Raw genomic sequence first — 26,343 nt, 5'->3', positions numbered from 1 at the left:
CATGTCGTAGCTCAGTCGATTAAGGCAGCGTCTGGGATGCTCTCGGACGCAGGTTCGAATCCTCGTCACGGCCCTTGTGGATTTGTTCATTTGATGCATCACGCAATTGTGATTTCTGTGTGTAATGAAGTAAGGGCGAAGAGGGAGAACAGCCTATTGACATAGCTCGAGTGCCTGGGGGGAGTTGTGTAAAACCCTGGTTTGTGCCTCGGAGAGGCTGCAGGATCCAGTAAGTTCAGTAGAACTTCGGTTTGAACTCCTTTTGACCTTGTCGTAGCTCAGTCGAATAAGGCAGCATCTGGGATGCTCTCGGACGCAGGTTCGAATCCTCGTCACGTCCCTTGTGGATTTGCCCAAACGTATCATACGTTAACTCAAATTGTCTTATGAACAATTCCTCTATAAGCAATGGGTGTTCCCTTTGTGACCTTACATTAATCTCCCTCTCAATCAACATTCACTGAATTCTGGACTTGGATGACAACCAAACATACAGAATAATAACACCAAGTCCTCGTCCCAATGACATGTTCACCCTCCACACAATAAATCAACACTCGATGATCTAAAACAATTACAATCCGTTACAATTGACAATTACTGTAGAACACCAGTAAAAAACACACTCGGTGATCTAAATCATTAGAACACGGTCCAAACAATTTGCTGAACTACAGCAATAACACACACGGTGATCGAATAATTAGAACACGTATGTTCTAATTTGCTGCAACCACAGCAATAACACACTATTCAGCGGTATGCCACCAGGCTCGTCCCGGAACTGAGAGGTATGAGCTACGAGGAAAGGCTAAAGGAGCTGAACCTCACGTCCCTGAAAACAGAAGAGTAAGTGGAGACATGATAACCACCTACAAAATTCTCAGGGGAATTGACAGGGTGGACAAAGACAAACTCTTCAGCACGGGTGGGACACGAACACGGAGACACAGGTGGAAACTTAGTACCCAGATGTGCCACAGAGACGTTAGAAAGAATTTTTTCAGTGTCAGAGAAGATAACAGATGACTCCATACACAATTTCAAATGTAGATATGATGGAGCCCAGTAGGCTCAGGCATCTGTACACCAGTTGATTGACGGTTGAGAGGCGGGATCAAAGAGACAAAGCTCAACCCCCGCAAGCACAATTAGGTAAGTAATATTAGGTTAGTACTAGGTTTCGTGACACTATAATTATATATAGTACTTGCTGATCTCACCTGTAGTTCTCAGCTATTAAACGCTAATGTGGAACACTAAGGAGATAACACTCCCGGTCAACTTGGGCAAGTGATTAGCGATCCCACGGATTGATAATTAATCCCATAAATTCACGTTACTCTACAGAGGTGTCAGCTGTCGCTCCCGACAGCGACGTTACTCTCGCTCCACCACAAATCCACCAAATTACATTAAACAGGTCAGCCACATATATAGATAATTAAATTTATCGCAGCCTTGGAATACATAACACTTGTATAAAAACACACACTGGTATCACACCACAATATCAAATGCCAGTAAATCTCCGGTGTTACATAAGTCACTCTACCAAGAAAATGATGGCCAGAACTGGCTCTCCTCTCCGGCAGAAGACTATACAAGTGGACATGGGGCATGACATAATTCACCTAGAGATGTAATCACATAAAATCCCACCAGTATGGAGTATAAACTCTCTAGGACGGCCCTTAGCCCTAGTTCTAATACACTCTGTATGTTTCCCATGTGTCCACACACACAAACACACACACACATACACACACACACACATACACAAGTGTCCTTGACTTGTATACCATGCAAGGTGATGGAGAAGATCGTGAGAAAAAACCTGGTAACACATCTGGAGAGAAGGGACTTCGTGACAAATCGACAACATGGATTCAGGGAGGGTAAATCTTGCCTTACAGGCTTGAGAGAATTCTACGATCAGGTGACACAGATTAAGCAAGAAAGAGAGGGCTGGGCGGACTGCATTTTCTTGGATTGTCGGAAAGCCTTTGACACAGTACCGCATAAGAGGCTGGTACATAAGCTGGAGAGACAGGCAGGTGTAGCTGGTAAGGTGCTCCAGTGGATAAGGGAGTATCTAAGCAATAGGAAGCAGAGAGTTACGGTGAGGGGTGAGACCTCCGATTGGCGTGAAGTCACCAGTGGAGTCCCACAGGGCTCTGTACTCGGTCCTATCTTGTTTCTGATATATGTAAATGATCTCCCGGAGGGTATCGATTCATTTCTCTCAATGTTTGCGGACGATGCTAAAATTATGAGAAGGATTAAAACAGAAGAGGACTGTTTGAGGCTTCAAGAAGACCTAGACAAGCTGAAGGAATGGTCGAACAAATGGTTGTTAGAGTTTAACCCAACCAAATGTAATGAAGATAGGTGTAGGGAGCAGGAGGCCAGATACAAGGTATCATCTGGGAGAGGAAATTCTTCAGGAGTCAGAGAAGGAAAAAGACTTGGGGGTTGATATCACGCCAGACCTGTCTCCTGCAGCACATATCAAGCGGATAACATCAGCGGCATATGCCAGGCTGGCCAACATACGAACGGCATTCAGAAACTTGTGTAAAGAATCATTCAGAACTTTGTATACCACATATGTCAGGCCAATCCTGGAGTATGCAGCCCCAGCATGGAGTCTATATCAAGTCAAGGATAAGACTAAACTGGAAAAGGTTCAAAGGTTTGCCACCAGACTAGTACCCGAGCTGAGAGGTATGAGCTACGAGGAGAGACTACCGGAATTAAACCTCACTTCGCTGGAAGACAGAAGAGTTAGGGGGGACATGATCACCACATTCAAGATTCTGAAGGGGATTGATAGGATAGATAAAGACAGTCTATTTAACACAAGGGGAACACGCACAAGGGGACACAGGTGGAAACTGAGTGCCCAAATGAGCCACAGAGATATTAGAAAGAACTTTTTTAGTGTCAGAGTGGTTGACAAATGGAATGCATTAGGGGGTGATGTGGTGGAGGCTGACTCCATACACAGTTTCAAGTGTAGATATGATAGAGCCAGATAGGCTCAGGAATCTGTACACCTGTTGATTGACGGTTGAGAGGCGGGACCAGAGAGCCAGAGCTCAACCCCCGCAAACACAACTAGGTGAGTACAACTAGGTGAGTACACACACACACACACACACACACACACACACACACACACACACACACACACACATACACACACACACACACACACACACACACACACACACACACACACACACACACACACACACACACACACACACACACACGTACGTCTGCACACAACAGCTAAAGTCGTCTCCTTGATGACAATGACGTTATATAGGGGTGAAAATCTCACGTGCTTCGCGCTTCTCTTCACCTAACAGGTACTAAAGAACAATGCTGGCGGATCACCTGACCTTGAATTCAGGTTTAGAGATATAAATCACCAAATACGACACAGGGGGTACTTACTCAATTATACGGCCGGCACATTCACACACACTGCTGTAGCACTGTAGTCTCTTAGTACGGCGATAGCTAGGCTAGAGTAGTCCGTGTGGAGCCCATACGGCTCGGCTCAGTTTGTACACCTTCAATAGGACGGCTTCGCAGCTCCCTCAGGGCGAAGCGTGGTACACGTACACACGGGCACCGAACACTGTGAGCGTTTCTGTTTACCGAAATTCCCACAAATATGTAGGGGAAACTGCCCTGAACACTGGGCAAGATATTCCCAGATCTCTCTACTGCTAAATGACACTAGTAGATCAGACGAAGTCTGATTGATGGCTGGAGACGGGGACTTATGACAGTGTTGCACTCAGCTCGTATGGCTTACCCACTTCTCCCTTCCAGTTAATGTACTTCCTTTATATCACACGCAAATACGACGAGATCCCAGATTCTGGTATGTTCCCAGCGGACCCTCATCCTTTGTGCGAGTATATGAAGATGTACTAGAAGCCGCTAGAGACACCAGTTTCACTTGGCTGGTCGAAACCCTGTCTGACCAGCATACTGTCTATGGCAGGATGCCGTCCTGATGCCAGGCCGGCAGGGTGCCGGCTTCACCGTCTCTTCTCAAACTAGCCAATCAGAGAGACGCGCACCTCAGGCCTATACCTTTTGGCCAATCACAGGCCACTTGCTTGGCGAGCAAAGTGGCGTCCCCGAGGCGTCTGCCATGGCTGCCATGGCTGCCATGGCTGCCATGGGGACAGCTCGGCGGCGGCTGGCCACCTCAAGCCTCCCTGCTTCCTCTCGCCGCTCTCTCTCCCTTAATCTTACACTTATAAACTGCTACACGCTCTCTTTTCTCAAATGTGCTTCAACGGCCATTTACGTGCCCAGTGCACGGGAGTGTACGTGCACCTACACTTCACCACACGTGCAGAGTAGGTGGTTTGGTGGTTTGCAGTGAAGGTGGTTTGTAGTGTTGGTGGTTTGCAGTGTAGGTGGTTTCATTATACAATTTCTGTGTTATCATTCATTGTATTATTTATACAATGAACCTCAGTTCTGGGATTTATCTTATATTATTTATATCTTTATCTCTCAAAACAAGCTTTATTTTTCAGTTACGTCAAGTTCTTTGAAGATGTGTTGTGATAATGTGTTATATTCCGGCAGTGACCTTGAGGAAGCCGGCGGGCGCGTCTTGGGTCAAGGTCAACCTCGGCCACTATGGCTACTACCGGGTCAACTACCAACCCTCCATGTGGCAACACCTCATCTCCCTCCTCCTTAACAACTCTCAGGTAGTTAGCAGACGCTGCATCTCTCTCTCTCTCTCTCTCTCTCTCTCTCTCTCTCTCTCTCTCTCTCTCTCTCTCTCTCTCTCTCTCTCTCTCCCCTGCACCCTCCCCCCCTCCACTCTCTCTCTCTCCCCTGCACCCTCCCCCCTCCACTCTCTCTCTCTCCCCTGCACCCTCCCCCCTCCACTCTCTCTCTCTCCCCTGCACCCTCCCCCCTCCACTCTCTCTCTCTCTCTCTCTCTCTCTCTCTCTCTCTCTCTCTCTCTCTCTCTCTCTCTCTCTCTCTCTCTCTCTCTCTCTCTCTCTCTCTCTCTCTCTCCCCTGCACCCTCCCCCCTCCACTCTCTCTCTCTCCCCTGCACCCTCCCCCCTCCACTCTCTCTCTCTCTCTCTCTCTCTCTCTCTCTCTCTCTCTCTCTCTCTCTCTCTCTCTCCCCTGCACCCTCCCCCCTCCACTCTCTCTCTCTCCCCTGCACCCTCCCCCCTCCACTCTCTCTCTCTCCCCTGCACCCTCCCCCCTCCACTCTCTCTCTCTCCCCTGCACCCTCCCCCCTCCACTCTCTCTCTCTCTCTCTCTCTCTCTCCCTCCGTCTCTGCCTCTTTTGTTTCTGATAATAATATCAGAATATTGTTATTACTCTACCACAACTACTATCCACGATCTGCCAACCATCTGTAACGACCGCTTACCCTGTCGTAATAACCGCGGCCCCTATTGTAATAACCCAATGTTCCCCAGTATTAATCCTGTTATCGTGTTATCTCTCGTGATCGTAATATACGCTCTCTGTTGTACATCTCTGTCTCTCTCCACTCAATACCCCAGCTTAACACTGTTACAGTCCAGTATGACCCCTCACTGGACTGCCACGTATGTAAGAGGAATATTAAATGAGGAAGATACACCAAGGACAAGGGTTATTAGATAAAAAAAACAATAACAAAACACATTTACACTGCCACCACCTTCCCGACCAACCATACCTGAATGTGTCTGTCACCGATCCCCCAGGAAGGCAAGGAATCAGTAACCATGGGACTCCGGGTAATATGAATTACAGTAATAAATTTTGGAAAAATTAGTTTGTTTAATTCCCGTTACTTATTTGAATCCAAGGGTAACTTTAGTATCCATTAATAGTAGGAGAACATGGGGGCTTCCAATACAACACCTAAAAATGACAAAGTAGCAAAATATATCAAAGGGGAGTTAAGTGAATACCACTGGACAAGCTATACAATTTATTTTATGAAACATGTAAATTAAGACAATTTGAACACATCACCTATTCTATTTCCCTAGAGGCACAATGGATATTTACCGAGGACACAAAACTCAAGTGCACTATACCTTAAATACCCGCACCACGGCCAAGATGTTGATGGCTGCCCTCAGCCCCGAGGATACGGGCTTGCGGCCCTGTTCCTAATACACTCCCAAGACACACTAATGAAATTTAGTTTTTCCAACTTATTGTTGGGAAGGATTACTCCTCCCACCATCTAATACAGCCCCAGGGCTCCACCCATTATTTTGGCCCTGGCCAACCATTTAACACGTAGGCCTGAGGTCTGGCTCTCTAGGGCCAATAAGGACTTGGCCCTTATCTCAGGCCAATCACCTTCACTGATCTGTCGTGGAAGCTACATGAATTTCTGAAGATTGAGTCAGCTCTCCCCAGCTAGAGAAGGGGGACAAGGCGCGTCTATGGAGCCCAGACACCTGCGAGCAATGTTTACAAAACTGATAATTTATGTTCAAGCCTGTCTCCTCTAAGATAGGAGTAGGGACATTTGACTCTGCCTGGTATGGGGAAGGCCGCTGCTGAGAGGGACAGAGAGGGATGAGAGGGGGTGGAGAGGGAAATATCTGAGTGGGGAAGTTGAGTGGGAGAAGCCAAGGTATCCACGACCACCCTACCCTCAGGTCAACCTCTTGACCCTGACAAATGGGCGACAGGGGGGGGGGAAGAGGAGGCTGTCCCTCTCAGCAGCGGCCTTCCCCATACCAGGCAGAGTCAAATGTCCCTACTCCTATCTTAGAGGAGACAGGCTTGAACATAAATTATCAGTTTTGTAAACATTGCTCGCAGGTGTCTGGGCTCCATAGACGCGCCTTGTCCCCCTTCTCTAGCTGGGGAGAGCTGACTCAATCTTCAGAAATTCATGTAGCTTCCACGACAGATCAGTGAAGGTGATTGGCCTGAGATAAGGGCCAAGTCCTTATTGGCCCTAGAGAGCCAGACCTCAGGCCTACGTGTTAAATGGTTGGCCAGGGCCAAAATAATGGGTGGAGCCCTGGGGCTGTATTAGATGGTGGGAGGAGTAATCCTTCCCAACAATAAGTTGGAAAAACTAAATTTCATTAGTGTGTCTTGGGAGTGTATTAGGAACAGGGCCGCAAGCCCGTATCCTCGGGGCTGAGGGCAGCCATCAACATCTTGGCCGTGGTGCGGGTATTTAAGGTATAGTGCACTTGAGTTTTGTGTCCTCGGTAAATATCCATTGTGCCTCTAGGGAAATAGAATAGGTGATGTGTTCAAATTGTCTTAATTTACATGTTTCATAAAATAAATTGTATAGCTTGTCCAGTGGTATTCACTTAACTCCCCTTTGATATATTTTGCTACTTTGTCATTTTTAGGTGTTGTATTGGAAGCCCCCATGTTCTCCTACTATTAATGGATACTAAAGTTACCCTTGGATTCAAATAAGTAACGGGAATTAAACAAACTAATTTTTCCAAAATTTATTACTGTAATTCATATTACCCGGAGTCCCATGGTTACTGATTCCTTGCCTTCCTGGGGGATCGGTGACAGACACATTCAGGTATGGTTGGTCGGGAAGGTGGTGGCAGTGTAAATGTGTTTTGTTATTGTTTTTTTTATCTAATAACCCTTGTCCTTGGTGTATCTTCCTCATTTAATATTCCTCTTACATACGTGGCAGTCCAGTGAGGGGTCATACTGGACTGTAACAGTGTTAAGCTGGGGTATTGAGTGGAGAGAGACAGAGATGTACAACAGAGAGCGTATATTACGATCACGAGAGATAACACGATAACAGGATTAATACTGGGGAACATTGGGTTATTACAATAGGGGCCGCGGTTATTACGACAGGGTAAGCGGTCGTTACAATGGTGGCAGCGGTGGGATTAGAGGGGGTGGAGAGGGAAATATCTGAGTGGGGAAGTTGAGTGGGAGAAGCCAAGGTATCCACGACCACCCTACCCTCAGGTCAACCTCTTGACCCTGACAAATGGGCGACAGGGGGGGGGGGAAGAGGAGGAGACGAATGACGGCCAAGGGGAGGGGAGAAGGAAGGAGGGGAGAGGGAGAAGGAAAGGAGGGGAGAAGGGGAGGGAAAAGAGGGGAGAAGGGAGAACCAATGATCTGAGCCCCAGATCATTACACATCATCAGTACCACAACTACCACAACCACTTACAACGTGCTCTCTCCCTACACTCACACCACCTCCGCCATCAACCACCACACGCTCACCACTTTCTCAAGGAAAAGATGGCGAGGATGAAGCTGGTGATGATGTAAAGAGAAGGAGCTTGAAACCCACCGCCAGCATGGGTTCAGGGATGGTAAACAGTGCCTCACACGACTCATACAATTATATGACCACGCGCCAAATTTAGTCAAGAAAAAGAAAGCCTTATGGCATAGTTTGTCAGAAAGCCTTTGACACTGTTCTCCATAAAAGGCTGTTATAAAAGTTGGAGCAACAGGCATGAGTAAAGGTTAGGTGCTCCAGTGGATAATGGAGTATCTAAGCAACAGGAAACAACGAGTAACTTCGTGATCACCTTGTCTCCTGTGCCATTCAAGTCCAGTACGTGCTCACCATAGCCCGTGCTATTTGGAACTTTTTGTTTTGAGTAGCTGAAGCTATAACAACAAACAACAGCAAGTAACTGTGTGGGGAAGACTTCAGAGTAGCGAGATGACACCAGCGGAGTCCCACAGGGCTCTGTACTTGGACTTATCCTGTTTCTGATATATGTAAACGATTATTACTCTCAATGTTTGCTGATGATGCCAAAATTACGAGAAGAATCAAGACAGATGAAGATAGACAGAGACTACAGGATGACCTGGACAAACTTGAGGAATGGTCTAGATAATGGCTACTAAAATTTAACTCAGGAAAGTGTAAAGTAATGAAATTAGGTGAAGGGAGCAGGAGGCTGATCACAAGATACCATCTGGGAGGTGAAATCCTGCAAGAGACAAATAGAGAGAAAGATCTGGTGATTGATACCACACCGAACCTGTCCCCAGAGGCCCACGTCAAAAGGGTACCAATAGTGGCATATACTAGACTGGCCAAGATAATAACTACCTTTAGAAACGTGTGTGCGGAATTATTCAGAATCTTGGATACTATATGTCAAATCAATCCTAGAGTGTGCAGCTCCAGCCTGGAGTCCACCCCTAGTTAAACAAAAGACAAGGTTAGAGAAGATTCTGAGGTATGCCACCAAAATGGTCCCATAACTGAGAGGCATGAGTTACAAGGAAAGACTACCCGAATTAAACCTCACGTCTCTGGAAGACAGATGGGTTAGGAGAGACGTACATGATCACCACAGAAAAAATTCTCAAAGGAATTGATAGGGTGGACAAGGATAAACCATTTAGCATAGGTGGAACACGAACAAGGGAACACAGGTGGAAACTTTGTACTCAAATGGTCCACAGAGACATTAGTGTCACGGTAGTTAACAAATGGGATGTATTAGGCAGTGATGTGCTGGAGCCTGACTCAACACACAGTCTCAAGTGTAGATATGATAGAGTCCAATAGGCTCAGGAATCTGTACACCTGTTGATTGACAGATCGAAGTCGGGACCAGAGAGCTGAAACTCAACCCATGCAAGCACAACTTGGTGAGTACTCGCTACCACCAACCATAACAACTCATCACTCACCACAACTCATTACTCACCACAACTCATCACTCACCACAACTCATCACTCACCACAACTCATCACTCACCACAACTTATCACTCACCACAACTCATCACTCACCACAACTCATTACTCACCACAACTCGTCACTCACCACAACTCATCACTCACCACAACTCGTCACTCACCACAACTCATCACTCACCACAACTCATCACTCACCACAACTCATCACTCACCACAACTCATCACTCACCACAACTCACCACTCACCACAACTCATCACTCACCACAACTCACCACTCCCCACAACTCGTCACTCACCAGAACTCATCACTCACCACAACTCATTACTCACCACAACTCATTACTCACCACAACTCATCACTCACCACAACTCATTACTCACCACAACTCATTACTCACCACAACTCATCACTCACCACAACTCATCACTCACCACAACTCATTACTCACCACAACTCATCACTCACCACAACTCACCACTCCCCACAACTCGTCACTCACCACAACTCATCACTCACCACAACTCATTACTCACCACAACTCATTACTCACCACTCACCACAACTCATCACTCACCACAACTCATTACTCACCACAACTCATTACTCACCACAACTCATCACTCACCACAACTCATCACTCACCACAACTCATTACTCACCACAACTCATTACTCACCACAACTCATCACTCACCACAACTCATCACTCACCACAACTCATTACTCACCACAACTCATCACTCACCACAACTCATCACTCACCACAACTCATTACTCACCACAACTCATCACTCACCACAACTCATCACTCACCACAACTCATCACTCACCACAACTCATTACTCACCACAACTCATCACTCACCACAACACATCACTCACCACAACTCATCACTCACCACAACTCATCACTCACCACAACTCATCACTCACCACAACTCATCACTCACCACAACTCATTACTCACCACAACTCATCACTCACCACAACTCATCACTCACCACAACTCATCACTCACCACAACTCATCACTCACCACAACTCATCACTCACCACAACTCATCACTCACCACAACTCATCACTCACCACAACTCATCACTCACCACAACTCATCACTCACCACAACTCATTACTCACCACAACTCATCACTCACCACAACTCATCACTCACAAGAACCATCGACTCCACCTACCGCCAAGTGATCATTGTTTACAAATACACTAACAAGAAAAAAACAAAAGTTCTGGAACCCAGCACAGTCATCACCACCACCAGCACAGTCATCACCACCACCAGCACAGTCATCACCACCACCAGCACAGTCATCACCACCACCAGCACAGTCATCACCACCACCAGCACAGTCATCACCACCACCAGCACAGTCATCACCACCACCAGCACAATCATCACAACACCAAGCACAATCATCACCACCACCAGCACAGTCATCACCACCACCAGCACAGTCATCACCACCACCAGCACAGTCATCACCACCAGCACAGTCATCACCACCACCAGCACAGTCATCACCACCACCAGCACAGTCATCACCACCACCAGCACAGTCATCACCACCACCAGCACAGTCATCACCACCAGCACAGTCATCACCACCACCAGCACAATCATCACCACCACCAGCACAATTATCACCACCACCAGCACAGTCATCACCACCACCAGCACAGTCATCACCACCACCGGCACAGTCATCACCACCACCGGCACAGTCATCACCACCAGAACAGTCATCACCACCACCAGCACAATCATCACCACCACCAGCACAGTCACCACCACCACCAGCACAGTCATCACCACCACCAGCACAGTCATCACCACCAGCACAGTCATCACCACCACCAGCACAATCATCACCACCACCAGCACAATTATCACCACCACCAGCACAGTCATCACCACCACCACCAGCACAGTCATCACCACCACCAGCACAGTCATCACCACCACCAGCACAGTCATCACCACCACCAGCACAGTCATCACCACCACCAGCACAGTCATCACCACCAGCACAGTCATCACCACCACCAGCACAATCATCACCACCACAATTATCACCACCACCAGCACAGTCATCACCACCACCAGCACAGTCATCACCACCACCAGCACAGTCATCACCACCAGCACAATCATCACCACTACCAGCACAATCATCACCACCACCAGCACAGTCATCACCACCACCAGCACAGTCATCACCACCACCAGCATAGTCATCACCACCACCAGCACAGTCATCACCACCACCAGCACAGTCATCACCACCAGCACAGTCATCACCACCACCAGCACAATCATCACCACCACCAGCACAATTATCACCACCACCAGCACAGTCATCACCACCACCAGCACAGTCATCACCACCACCAGCACAGTCATCACCACCAGCACAATCATCACCACTACCAGCACAATCATCACCACCACCAGCACAGTCATCACCACCACCAGCACAGTCATCACCACCACAGTCATCACCACCACCAGCACAGTCATCACCACCACCAGCACAGTCATCACCACCACTAGCACAGTCATCACCACCACCAGCACAGTCATCACCACCACCAGCACAGTCATCACCACCATCAGCACAGTCATCACCACCACCAGCACAGTCATCACCACCATCAGCACAATCATCACCACCACCAGCACAGTCATCACCACCACCAGCACAGTCATCACCACCATCAGCACAATCATCACCACCACCAGCACAGTCATCACCACCATCAGCACAATCATCACCACCACCATCCACTACCATCACAACAACCACCCACCTTCAACAACCACTACCCTCACAACAACCACCCACCTTCACCAACCACTACCATCACAACAACCACCCACCTTCAACAACCACTACCATCACAACAACCACACACCATCACCAACCACTACCCTCACAACAACCACCCACCATCACCAACCACTACCCCTCACAACAACCACCCACCATCACCAACCACTACCATCACAACAACCACACACCATCACCAACCACTGCCCTCACAACAACCACCCACCATCACCAACCACTGCCCTCACAACAACCACCCACCATCACCAACCACTGCCCTCACAACAACCACCCACCATCACCAACCACTGCCCTCACAACAACCACCCACCATCACCAACCACTACCCTCAGAACAACCACCCACCTTCAACATCCACTACCATCACAACAACCACCCACCTTCACCAACCACTACCCTCACAACAACCACCCACCTTCAACATCCACTACCATCACAACAACCACCCACCATCACCAACCACTACCCCTCACAACAACCACCCACCTTCAACATCCACTACCATCACAACAACCACCCACCTTCAACATCCACTACCATCACAACAACCACCCACCATCACCAACCACTACCCCTCACAACAACCACCCACCTTCAACATCCACTACCATCACAACAACCACCCACCTTCAACATCCACTACCATCACAACAACCACCCACCATCACCAACCACTACCCCTCACAACAACCACCCACCTTCAACATCCACTACCATCACAACAACCACCCACCTTCAACAACCACTACCCTCACAACAACCACCCACCATCACCAACCACTACCCTAACAACAACCACCCACCTTCAACAACCACTACCCTCACAACAACCACCCACCTTCACCAACCACTACCCTCACAACAACCACCCACCTTCAACATCCACTACCATCACAACAACCACCCACCATCACCAACCACTACCCCTCACAACAACCACCCACCTTCAACATCCACTACCATCACAACAACCACCCACCTTCAACAACCACTACCCTCACAACAACCACCCACCATCACCAACCACTACCCTAACAACAACCACCCACCTTCAACAACCACTACCCTCACAACAACCACCCACCTTCAACATCCACTACCATCACAACAACCACCCACCATCACCAACCACTACCCTCACAACAACCACCCACCTTCAACAACCACTACCCCTCACAACAACCACCCACCTTCAACAACCACTACCCCTCACAACAACCACCCACCATCACCATCCACTACCCCTCACAACAACCACCCACCATCACCAACCACTACCCTCACAACAACCACCCACCTTCAACAACTACAACAACTCCTCCCTGCAGGTCCTGAACGTGACAGACAGAGCGGGTCTGCTGGACGACGCCTTCAACCTGGCCGGTGCGGGGTACCTGCCCTACGACACCGCCCTCTCCCTGGTGGCCTACATGAGGAGTGAGAGCCACTACATCGCCTGGAGCACCGTCACCTCTCACCTCGACCGTATGGCCAGGCTCCTCAGGACTACTAAAGTCTACCCCTACTTCAGGGTCAGTATAGTTGTGTACTGGTGTATGTTGTGTGGGGGCATTGTGTACTGGTGTATGGTGTGTGGGGGGCATTGTGTACTGGTGTATGTTGTGTGGGGGCATTGTGTACTGGTGTATGGTGTGTGGGGGGCATTGTGTACTGGTGTATGTTGTGTGGGGGCATTGTGTACTGGTGTATGGTGAGTGTGGGGGCATTGTGTACTGGTGTATGGTGTGTGGGGGCATTGTGTACTGGTGTATGGTGTGTGGGGGCATTGTGTACTGGTGTATGTTGTGTGTGGGGGCATTGTGTACTGGTGTATGTTGTGTGGGGGCATTGTGTACTGGTGTATGGTGTGTGTGGAGGCATTGTGTACTGGTGTATGGTGAGGGGGCATTGTGTACTGGTGTATGGTGAGTGTGGGGGCATTGTGTACTGGTGTATGGTGTGTGGGGGCATTGTGTACTGGTGTATGTTGTGTGGGGGGCATTGTGTACTGGTGTATGTTGTGTGTGGGGGCATTGTGTACTGGTGTATGGTGTGTGTGGGGGCATTGTGTACTGGTGTATGTTGTGTGTGGGGTCATTGTGTACTGGTGTATGGTGTGTGGGGGCATTGTGTACTGGTGTATGTTGTGTGTGGGGGCATTGTGTACTGGTGTATGGTGTGTGTGGGGGCATTGTGTACTGGTGTATGTTGTGTGTGGGGCATTGTGTACTGGTGTATGGTGTAGGGGCATTGTGTACTGGTGTATGGTGTGTGGGGGGCATTGTGTACTGGTGTATGATGTAGGGGCATTGTGTACTGGTGTATGGTGTGTTTGGGGCATTGTGTACTGGTGTATGGTGTGTTTGGGGCATTGTGTACTGGTGTATGGTGTAGGGGCATTGTGTACTGGTGTATGGTGTGTGTGGGGCATTGTGTACTGGTGTATGGTGTAGGGGCATTGTGTACTGGTGTATGGTGTGTGTGGGGCATTGTGTACTGGTGTATGATGTAGGGGCATTGTGTACTGGTGTATGGTGTGTGGGGGGCATTGTGTACTGGTGTATGGTGTGTGGGGGGCATTGTGTACTGGTGTATGGTGTGTGGGGGGCATTGTGTACTGGTGTATGGTGTGTGTGGGGCATTGTGTACTGGTGTATGGTGTGTGGGGGGCATTGTGTACTGGTGTATGATGTAGGGGCATTGTGTACTGGTGTATGGTGTGTGTGGGGACATTGTGTACTGGTGTATGGTGTGTGTGGGGACATTGTGTACTGGTGTATGGTGTGTGTGGGGACATTGTGTACTGGTGTATGGTGTGTGTGGGGACATTGTGTACTGGTGTATGGTGTGTGTGGGGACATTGTGTACTGGTGTATGGTGTGTGTGGGGACATTGTGTACTGGTGTATGGTGTGTGTGGGGACATTGTGTACTGGTGTATGGTGTGTGTGGGGACATTGTGTACTCGTGTATGGTGTGTGTGGGGACATTGTGTACTGGTGTATGGTGTGTGTGGGGACATTGTGTACTGGTGTATGGTGTGTGTGGGGACATTGTGTACTCGTGTATGGTGTGTGTGGGGACATTGTGTACTGGTGTATGGTGTGTGGGGCATTGTGTACTGGTGTATGGTGTGTGTGGGGCATTGTGTACTGGTGTATGGTGTGTGTGGGGCATTGTGTACTGGTGTATGGTGTGTGGGGGAACATTATGTACTGGTGTATGGTGTGTGTGGGGGAACATTGTGTACTGGTGTATGGTGTGTGGGGCATTGTGTACTGGTGTATGGTGTGTGTGGGGCATTGTGTACTGGTGTATGGTGTGTGTGGGGCATTGTGTACTGGTGTATGGTGTGTGGGGGAACATTATGTACTGGTGTATGGTGTGTGTGGCATTGTGTACTGGTGTATGGTGTGTGGGGGAACATTATGTACTGGTGTATGGTGTGTGTGGGGACATTGTGTACTGGTGTATGGTGTGTGTGGCATTGTGTACTTGTGTATGGTGTGTGTGGGGACATTGTGTACTGGTGTATGGTGTGTGTGGGGACATTGTGTACTGGTGTATGGTGTGTGTGGCATTGTGTACTGGTGTATGGTGTGTGTGGCATTGTGTACTGGTGTATGGTGTGTGTGGGGACATTGTGTACTGGTGTATGGTGTGTGTGGCATTGTGTACTTGTGTATGGTGTGTGTGGGGACATTGTGTACTGGTGTATGGTGTGTGTGGCATTGTGTACTTGTGTATGGTGTGTGTGGGGACATTGTGTACTGGTGTATGGTGTGTGTGGCATTGTGTACTGGTGTATGGTGTGTGTGGCATTGTGTACTGGTGTATGGTGTGTGTGGGGACATTGTGTACTGGTGTATGGTGTGTGTGGGGACATTGTGTACTGGTGTATGGTGTGTGTGGCATTGTGTACTGGTGTATGGTGTGTGTGGCATTGTGTACTGGTGTATGGTGTGTGTGGGGGAACATTATGTACTGGTGTATGGTGTGTGTGGCATTGTGTACTGGTGTATGGTGTGTGGGGGGGAACATTGTGTACTGGTGTATGGTGTGTGTGGGGGAACATTGTGTACTGGTGTATGGTGTGTGTGGGGACATTGTGTACTAGTGTATGGTGTGTGTGGGGGAACATTGTGTACTGGTGTATGGTGTGTGTGGGGGAACACTATGTACTGGTGTATGGTGTGTGTGGGGACATTGTGTACTGGTGTATGGTGTGTGTGGGGACATTGTGTACTGGTGTATAGTGTGTGTGGGGGAACATTGTGTATTGGTGTATGGTGTGTGTGGGGACATTGTGTACTGGTGTATGGTGTCTGTGGGGATATTGTTTACTGGTGTATGGTGAGTGGGGGACATTGTGTACTAGTGTATGGTGTGTGTGGCGGCATTGTGTACTGGTGTATGGTATGTGTGGGGACATTGTGTACTGATGTATGGCGTGTGTGGGGACATTGTGTACTGGTGTATGGTGCGGGGGGTATTGTGTACTGGTGTATAGTGTGGGGGACATTGTGTACTGGTGTATGGTATGTGTGGGGACATTGTGTACTGATGTATGGCGTGTGTGGGGACATTGTGTACTGGTGTATTGTGTGTGCGAACTTTGTGTACTGGTGTATGGTGTGTGGGGATATTGTGTACTGGTGTTTGGTGTGGTTGGGGCATTGTGTACTGGTGTATGGTGTGTGTGTGGGGGCATTGTGTACTGGTGTATGGTGTGTGTGTGGGGGCATTGTGTACTGGTGTATGGTGTGTGGGGCATTGTGTACTGGTGTATAGTGTGTGTGGGGACATTGTGTACTGGTGTATAGTGTGTGTGTGGGGGCATTGTGTACTGGTGTATGGTGTGTGGCGGCATTGTGTACTGGTGTATGGTGCGGGGGGTATTGTGTACTGGTGTATGGTGTGGGGGACATTGTGTACTGGTGTATGGTGTGTGTGGGGACATTGTGTACTGGTGTATAGTGTGTGTGGGGGAACATTGTGTATTGGTGTATGGTGTGTGTGGGGACATTGTGTACTGGTGTATGGTGTCTGTGGGGATATTGTTTACTGGTGTATGGTGAGTGGGGGACATTGTGTACTAGTGTATGGTGTGTGTGGCGGCATTGTGTACTGGTGTATGGTATGTGTGGGGACATTGTGTACTGATGTATGGCGTGTGTGGGGACATTGTGTACTGGTGTATGGTGCGGGGGGTATTGTGTACTGGTGTATAGTGTGGGGGACATTGTGTACTGGTGTATGGTATGTGTGGGGACATTGTGTACTGATGTATGGCGTGTGTGGGGACATTGTGTACTGGTGTATTGTGTGTGCGAACTTTGTGTACTGGTGTATGGTGTGTGGGGATATTGTGTACTGGTGTTTGGTGTGGTTGGGGCATTGTGTACTGGTGTATGGTGTGTGTGTGGGGGCATTGTGTACTGGTGTATGGTGTGTGTGTGGGGGCATTGTGTACTGGTGTATGGTGTGTGGGGCATTGTGTACTGGTGTATAGTGTGTGTGGGGACATTGTGTACTGGTGTATAGTGTGTGTGTGGGGGCATTGTGTACTGGTGTATGGTGTGTGGCGGCATTGTGTACTGGTGTATGGTGCGGGGGGTATTGTGTACTGGTGTATGGTGTGGGGGACATTGTGTACTGGTGTATGGTGTGTGTGGGGCATTGTGTACTGGTGTATGGTGTGTGTGGCATTGTGTACTGGTGTATGGTATGTGTGGGGACATTGTGTACTGATGTATGGCGTGTGTGGGGGCATTGTGTACTGGTGTATGGTGTGTGTGGCGGCATTGTGTACTGGTGTATAGTGTGGGGGACATTGTGTACTGGTGTATGGTATGTGTGGGGACATTGTATACTGATGTATGGCGTGTGTGGGGACATTGTGTACTGGTGTATTGTGTGTGGGGCATTGTGTACTGGTGTATTGTGTGTGCGAACTTTGTGTACTGGTGTATGGTGTGTGGGGATATTGTGTACTGGTGTTTGGTGTGGTTGGGGCATTGTGTACTGGTGTATGGTGTGTGTGTGGGGGCATTGTGTACTGGTGTATGGTGTGTGGGGGCATTGTGTACTGGTGTATAGTGTGTGGGGGGGCATTGTGTACTGGTGTATAGTGTGGGGGGGGGGGCATTGTGTACTAGTGTATGGTGTAGACCGGACCACACCTGCAGTGTAGCTGCTGTGGCAAGACACTGCCACACCTGCAGTGTAGCTGCTGTGGCCAGACACTGCCACACCTGCAGTGTAGCTGCTGTGGCCAGACACTGCCACACCTGCAGTGTAGCAGCTGTCGTCAGACACTGCCACACCTGCAGTGTAGCAGCTGTCGTCATACACGGCCACATCTGCCTCCCAACTCTCCCACAAAGCTAATCTCCAACATTACGAGTTGTCTTGAGCAGAGAGCTTCAGTGGGTGTATAACAGGGAGAGGGGAGGGCTACATGGTGGTATCAGCTAACTAAGCATAACATGAGTTATATTATTATGGCTTTAAACCAGATCACTGCTAAATACAACACGTGGCAATGGATACAAACAGGATTAATTTACATTCTCAAAATACTTCGATAAATATTGGATTCCAAATAATGTTGTTGATTCATGGAATACATTGTTAATTATTATATCGGACGTGAGGTAAATTTTGTCAAGCATTGGTTGGGCACATGAGTGGATGTGGTTGGGCACATGAGTGGATGTGGTTGGGCACATGAGTGGATGTGGTTGGGCACATGAGTGGATGTGGTTGGGCACATGAGTGGATGTGGTTGGGCACATGAGTGGATGTGGTTGGGCACATGAGTGGATGTGGTTGGGTCCTGTGTTTAACAAGTCCTGCGTATAACAAGACCTGTGTATAACAAGTCTTGTGTATAACAAGACCTGTGTATAACAAGACCTGTGTATAACAAGTCCTGTGTATAACAAGTCCTGTGTATAACAAGTCCTGTGTATAACAAGTCCTGTGTATAACAAGTCCTGTGTATAACAAGACCTATGTATAACAAGTCCTGTGTATAACAAGTCCTGTGTATAACAAGTCCTGTGTATAACAAGTCCTGTGTATAAGAAGTCCTGTGTATAACAAGTCCTGTGTATAACAAGACCTGTGTATAACAAGTCCTGTGTATAACAAGTCCTATCTTGAGGTTATCTTGAGATGATTTCGGGGCTTTAGTGTCCCCGCGGCCCGGTCCTCGACCAGGCCTCCACCCCCAGGAAGCAGCCCGTGACAGCTGACTAACTCCCAGGTACCTATTTACTGCTAGGTAACAGGGGCATTCAGGGTGAAAGAAACTTTGCCCATTTGTTTCTGCCTCGTGCGGGAATCGAACCCGCGCCACAGAATTAAGAGTCCTGCGCGCTATCCACCAGGCTACGAGGTCCTGTGTATAACAAGTCCTGCGTATAACAAGTCCTGTGTATAACAAGTCCTGTGTATAACAAGTCCTGTGTATAACAAGTCCTGTGTATAACAAGACCTGTGTATAACAAGTCCTGTGTATAACAAGTCCTGTGTATAACAAGACCTGTGTATAACAAGACCTGCGTATAACAAGTCCTGTATAACAAGTCCTGCGTATAACAAGTCCTGTATAACAAGTCCTGTATAACAAGACCTGCGTATAACAAGTCCTGTATAACAAGTCCTGTATAACAAGACCTGCGTATAACAAGTCCTGTATAACAAGACCTGTGATGTTTCAGAGGTTCATGGTTAGACTGGTGAGCGACCACGTGGAACGCCTCGGCTGGAACGATACTGGAAGTCACTTGGAGAGGTGAGTACATGGTCCTGTTTACTGTTGAGTGAGTACAAAGTCCTGTTTACTGTTGAGTGAGTACATGGTCCTGTTTACTGTTGAGTGAGTACATAGTGCTGTTTACTGTTGAGTGAGTGCATGGTCCTGTTTACTGTTGAGTGAGTACAAAGTCCTGTTTACTGTTGAGTGAGTGCATGGTCCTGTTTACTGTTGAATGAGTACATAGTCCTGTTTACTGTTGAGTGAGTACATGGTCCTGTTTACTGTTGAGTGAGTACATAGTCCTGTTTACTGTTGAGTGAGTACATGGTCCTGTTTACTGTTGAATGAGTACATAGTCCTGTTTACTGTTGAGTGAGTACATGGTCCTGTTTACTGTTGAGTGAGTATATAGTCCTGTTTACTGTTGAGTGAGTACATGGTCCTGTTTACTGTTGAGTGAGTACAAAGTCCTGTTTACTGTTGAATGAGTACATGGTCCTGTTTACTGTTGTGTGAGTACATGGTGATGTGGCTGTTGTTTAGAGCGGCCCGCAGGCTCACATATCCACTACAGCCTGGTTGGTCCGGCACTTCTTGCAAGCACTTATGTAAGTGCTTCTTGAAGACTTCCACATTTGTCCCAACAATATTTTTAACGTTTGCTGGGAGGGTGTTGAACACCTGTGGACCTCTGATGTTCAGTGTTCTCTGATTGTATCTATGGCACCTCTGCTCTTCATTGGTTCGATTCGGCATTTCCTTCTGTATCTTTCGTTCCAGTATCTTGTTATTCTGCTGTGCAGATTTGGGACCTGGCCTTCAAGTATCTTCCATGTATACTGTTTCATACCTCTCTCGCCTCCTTTCCAGAGAGTACATTTTGAGAGCTTTGAGACGGTCCTAATGATTTTAATGTTTTATCGTGTCTATGTGTGTCGTATATGTTCTCTGTATTCCCTCTAATTCAGAGATCTGTCCCACTCTGAAAGCGGAAATAAGTACCGTGCAATAATCAAGAAGGGACAGCACCAGTTATTACAGCTCGGTTATGTTCACTAAATGTCAGGTCGTCAGACATCATATTTACCAGATCTTCTACGTGTTGCTTTCCTTCTAGGACTGTGTCTGACTGTGTCCTGTACCCTGTGTCCTGTACCCTGTGTCCTGTACCCTGTGTCCTGTACCCTGTGTCCTGTACCCTGTGTCCTGTACCCTGTGTCCTGTACCCTGTGTCCTGTACCCTGTGTCCTGTACCCTGTGTCCTGTGCCCTGTGTCCTGTACCCTGTGTCCTGTACCCTGTGTCCTGTACCCTGTGTCCTGTACCCTGTGTCCTGTGCCCTGTGTCCTGTGCCCTGTGTCCTGTACCCTGTGTCCTGTACCCTGTGTCCTGTACCCTGTGTCCTGTACCCTGTGTCCTGTACCCTGTGTCCTGTACCCTGTGTCCTGTACCCTGTGTCCTGTGCCCTGTGTCCTGTGCCCTGTGTCCTGTACCCTGTGTCCTGTACCCTGTGTCCTGTACCCTGTGTCCTGTACCCTGTGTCCTGTGCCCTGTGTCCTGTACCCTGTGTCCTGTACCCTGTGTCCTGTACCCTGTGTCCTGTACCCTGTGTCCTGTACCCTGTGTCCTGTGCCCTGTGTCCTGTACCCTGTGTCCTGTACCCTGTGTCCTGTGCCCTGTGTCCTGTACCCTGTGTCCTGTACCCTGTGTCCTGTACCCTGTGTCCTGTGCCCTGTGTCCTGTACCCTGTGTCCTGTACCCTGTGTCCTGTACCCTGTGTCCTGTACCCTGTGTCCTGTACCCTGTGTCCTGTACCCTGTGTCCTGTACCCTGTGTCCTGTGTCCTGTACCCTGTGTCCTGTGCCCTGTGTCCTGTACCCTGTGTCCTGTACCCTGTGTCCTGTACCCTGTGTCCTGTACCCTGTGTCCTGTACCCTGTGTCCTGTACCCTGTGTCCTGTGCCCTGTGTACTGTACTCTGTGTCCTGTGCCCTGTGTCCTGTACCCTGTGTCCTGTACCCTGTGTCCTGTACCCTGTGTCCTGTGCCCTGTGTCCTGTACCCTGTGTCCTGTACCCTGTGTCCTGTGCCCTGTGTCCTGTACCCTGTGTCCTGTACCCTGTGTCCTGTACCCTGTGTCCTGTACCCTGTGTCCTGTACCCTGTGTCCTGTACCCTGTGTCCTGTGCCCTGTGTCCTGTACCCTGTGTCCTGTACCCTGTGTCCTGTACCCTGTGTCCTGTGCCCTGTGTCCTGTACCCTGTGTCCTGTACCCTGTGGCCTGTGTCCTGTACCCTGTGTCCTGTACCCTGTGTCCTGTACCCTGTGTCCTGTACCCTGTGTCCTGTGCCCTGTGTCCTGTACCCTGTGTCCTGTGCCCTGTGTCCTGTACCCTGTGTCCTGTGCCCTGTGTCCTGTGCCCTGTGTCCTGTACCCTGTGTCCTGTACCCTGTGTCCTGTACCCTGTGTCCTGTACCCTGTGTCCTGTACCCTGTGTCCTGTGCCCTGTGTCCTGTACCCTGTGTCCTGTACCCTGTGTCCTGTACCCTGTGTCCTGTACCCTGTGTCCTGTACCCTGTGTCCTGTACCCTGTGTCCTGTGCCCTGTGTCCTGTACCCTGTGTCCTGTACCCTGTGTCCTGTACCCTGTGTCCTGTACCCTGTGTCCTGTGCCCTGTGTCCTGTACCCTGTGTCCTGTACCCTGTGTCCTGTACCCTGTGTCCTGTACCCTGTGTCCTGTACCCTGTGTCCTGTACCCTGTGTCCTGTACCCTGTGTCCTGTACCCTGTGTCCTGTACCCTGTGTCCTGTACCCTGTGTCCTGTGCCCTGTGTCCTGTACCCTGTGTCCTGTACCCTGTGTCCTGTACCCTGTGTCCTGTACCCTGTGTCCTGTACCCTGTGTCCTGTACCCTGTGTCCTGTGCCCTGTGTCCTGTGCCCTGTGTCCTGTACCCTGTGTCCTGTACCCTGTGTCCTGTACCCTGTGTCCTGTGCCCTGTGTCCTGTACCCTGTGTCCTGTGCCCTGTGTCCTGTACCCTGTGTCCTGTACCCTGTGTCCTGTACCCTGTGTCCTGTACCCTGTGTCCTGTACCCTGTGTCCTGTACCCTGTGTCCTGTGCCCTGTGTCCTGTACCCTGTGTCCTGTGCCCTGTGTCCTGTACCCTGTGTCCTGTACCCTGTGTCCTGTACCCTGTGTCCTGTACCCTGTGTCCTGTACCCTGTGTCCTGTACCCTGTGTCCTGTGCCCTGTGTCCTGTGCCCTGTGTCCTGTACCCTGTGTCCTGTGCCCTGTGTCCTGTACCCTGTGTCCTGTACCCTGTGTCCTGTACCCTGTGTCCTGTACCCTGTGTCCTGTACCCTGTGTCCTGTACCCTGTGTCCTGTGCCCTGTGTCCTGTGCCCTGTGTCCTGTACCCTGTGTCCTGTACCCTGTGTCCTGTACCCTGTGTCCTGTACCCTGTGTCCTGTACCCTGTGTCCTGTACCCTGTGTCCTGTACCCTGTGTCCTGTACCCTGTGTCCTGTACCCTGTGTCCTGTACCCTGTGTCCTGTACCCTGTGTCCTGTACCCTGTGTTTCGTTTACCTTCCTCGTGTCTATCATCCCTTGGTACCTGGAACTTGTCACCATTAAACATCAGGTTGTTTTCAGTTGCCAAATCGAAGACCTTATTTATATATGCCTGCAGTTTTTCAGTGTCTTCTACGCATGAAATTTTCATGCTGATTATTTTATCATCTGTAAAGGATGACACGAAGCTGTGACTAGTATTTCTGTCTATATCCGAAATAAGATTGATAAATAACAGCGGTGCCAGGACTGTGCCCTGGGATACAGAGCTTTTCACTGCACTTGGGCTTCATCTTACTTGATTGACCGTCATTCTCTACATTCTGTTTGATACAAAGTTGAAAATCCAACACCCCACTTTACCCGTCGTTTATCAAGTAAAGCATCAACGAGAATATCTTGTAAAGCATCAACGAGAATATCTAGTAAAGCATCAACGAGAATATCTAGTAAAGCATCAACGAGAATATCTAGTAAAGCATCAACGAGAATATCTAGTAAAGCATCAACGAGAATATCTAGTAAAGCATCAACGAGAATATCTAGTAAAGCATCAACGAGAATATCTAGTAAAGCATCAACGAGAATATCTAGTAAAGCATCAACGAGAATATCTAGTAAAGCATCAACGAGAATATCTAGTAAAGCATCAACGAGAATATCTAGTAAAGCATCAACGAGAATATCTAGTAAAGCATCAACGAGAATATCTAGTAAAGCATCAACGAGAATATCTAGTAAAGCATCAACGAGAATATCTAGTAAAGCATCAACGAGAATATCTAGTAAAGCATCAACGAGAATGTTCTCTGATGTCATCAGTTACGTGTCCAACGATCTGGTGATGTCAAAAGGTTTCTTTCACTTCAATAGTTCCCTATATCGACCATGCCTCCTTCGGCAGCCTATGTTGATCTGCGGTTGCCATTTGTTTTGGGTGAAGTGATATGACACAAATGTTTTGGGTGAGGTGGGTATTAATTGGGGCATGAAAGGCATACGAATGAAAGTAACTGCAGAAGGAGTATTGGCCCACACTTTCTCTTGCTGCTCTTATGTTGGGTCGGCGTCTTGGAGTGGGTAGAATATAGTTACGCGTAATTGACTGTTGATTGCTGGTGTTGACTTTTTGATGTGTAGTGCCTCGCTCATGTCGAGCCTCCTGCTATCGCTGTATCTATCCATGATTTCTGTGTTGTTTGTTAAAGCTGTTAAGGTTGTTTGTTAAGACCATCGCCAAAGAAATCGTGACCAACAACACACACACACACACACACACACACACACACACACACACACACACACACACACACACACACACACACACACACACACACACACACACACATGTGTATGCGGCACCAGCATGGAGCCCGTACCTTGCCAAGCACAAGACGAAGCTGGAAAAAGTCCAAAGGTATGCCACTAGACTAGTCCCAGAACTAAGAGGCATGAGTTACGAGGAAAGGCTGCGGGAAATGCACCTTACGACACTGGAAGACAGAGGAGTAAGGGGAGACATGATCACAACCTACAAAATCCTCAGAGGAATCGACCGGGTAAACAAGGATGAACTATTCAACACTGGTGGGACGCGAACAAGGGGACACAGGTGGAAACTGAGTATCCACATGAGCCACAGAGACGTTAGTAGGAACTTTTTCAGTGTCAGAGTAGTTAACGGATGGAATGCATTAGGCAGTGATGTGGTGGAGGCTGACTCCATACACAGTTTTAAATGTAGATATGATAGAGCCCAGTTGGCTCAGGAATCTGTACACCAGTTGATTGACAGTTGAGAGGCGGGACCAAAGAGCCAAAGCTCAACCCCCACAAGCACAAATAGGTGAGGACAAATAGGTGAGTACACACACACACACACAAAGGGCTGGCGTACCGAAAGGGAAACTATGAGGAGATGAATAAATTCTTATGGGATATACATTGGGACACAGAATTCGGAACCAAGTCCGTACAAGACATGATGGGTTATGTCACCCAAAAATGTCAGGAGGCTGTAAGCAGGTTTGTCCCAGCCCGACAGGAAAAAACAGAGTAGCAAAGGAAGAATCCGTGGTTTAATAAGGAATGTATGAAAGCAAAGGAGCTGAACAAAAGGGCATGGAGGAACTTCCGTAATAACAGAACACCAGAAAGTAGAGAGAGATACCAGAGAACCAGGAACGAGTATGTTAGTGTGAGAAGAGCAGCTGAGAAAAGGTATGAAAATGATATAGCTAATAAAGCCAAGACCGAACCAAAGCTACTACACAGTCACATCAGGAGGAAGACAACAGTGAAGGAACAGGTGATGAAACTTAGGTTAGGCGAGGACAGGTACACAGAGAATGACAAAGAGGTGTGTGAAGAACTTAACAAAAGGTTCCAGGAGGTCTTTACAATAGAACAGGGAGAAGTCACGGCGCTAGGAGAGGTGGCAGCAAAC

The 26,343-nt window shown here is 48.6% G+C and overlaps 1 protein-coding gene across 2 annotated transcripts in view; it reads left to right on the top strand.

Moving 5' to 3' along the window:
- Window positions 1–26,343, top strand: part of LOC123761547 (glutamyl aminopeptidase) — a 705,879-nt gene that overhangs the window by 646,008 nt on the left and 33,528 nt on the right. For both annotated transcript variants that reach the window (XM_069330802.1, XM_069330803.1), the window contains exons 12-14: window positions 4,624–4,751; window positions 13,897–14,100; window positions 20,295–20,368. In XM_069330802.1, coding sequence (XP_069186903.1) covers window positions 4,624–4,751; window positions 13,897–14,100; window positions 20,295–20,368 — 406 coding nt within the window. The remainder of the gene's footprint in view (window positions 1–4,623; window positions 4,752–13,896; window positions 14,101–20,294; window positions 20,369–26,343) is intronic.

The sequence above is a fragment of the Procambarus clarkii genome, chromosome 24 (genome assembly GCF_040958095.1).
Source record: "Procambarus clarkii isolate CNS0578487 chromosome 24, FALCON_Pclarkii_2.0, whole genome shotgun sequence".
NCBI classification, from domain to species: domain Eukaryota; kingdom Metazoa; phylum Arthropoda; class Malacostraca; order Decapoda; family Cambaridae; genus Procambarus; species Procambarus clarkii.
This window is presented reverse-complemented; position numbering and strand designations above follow the sequence as displayed.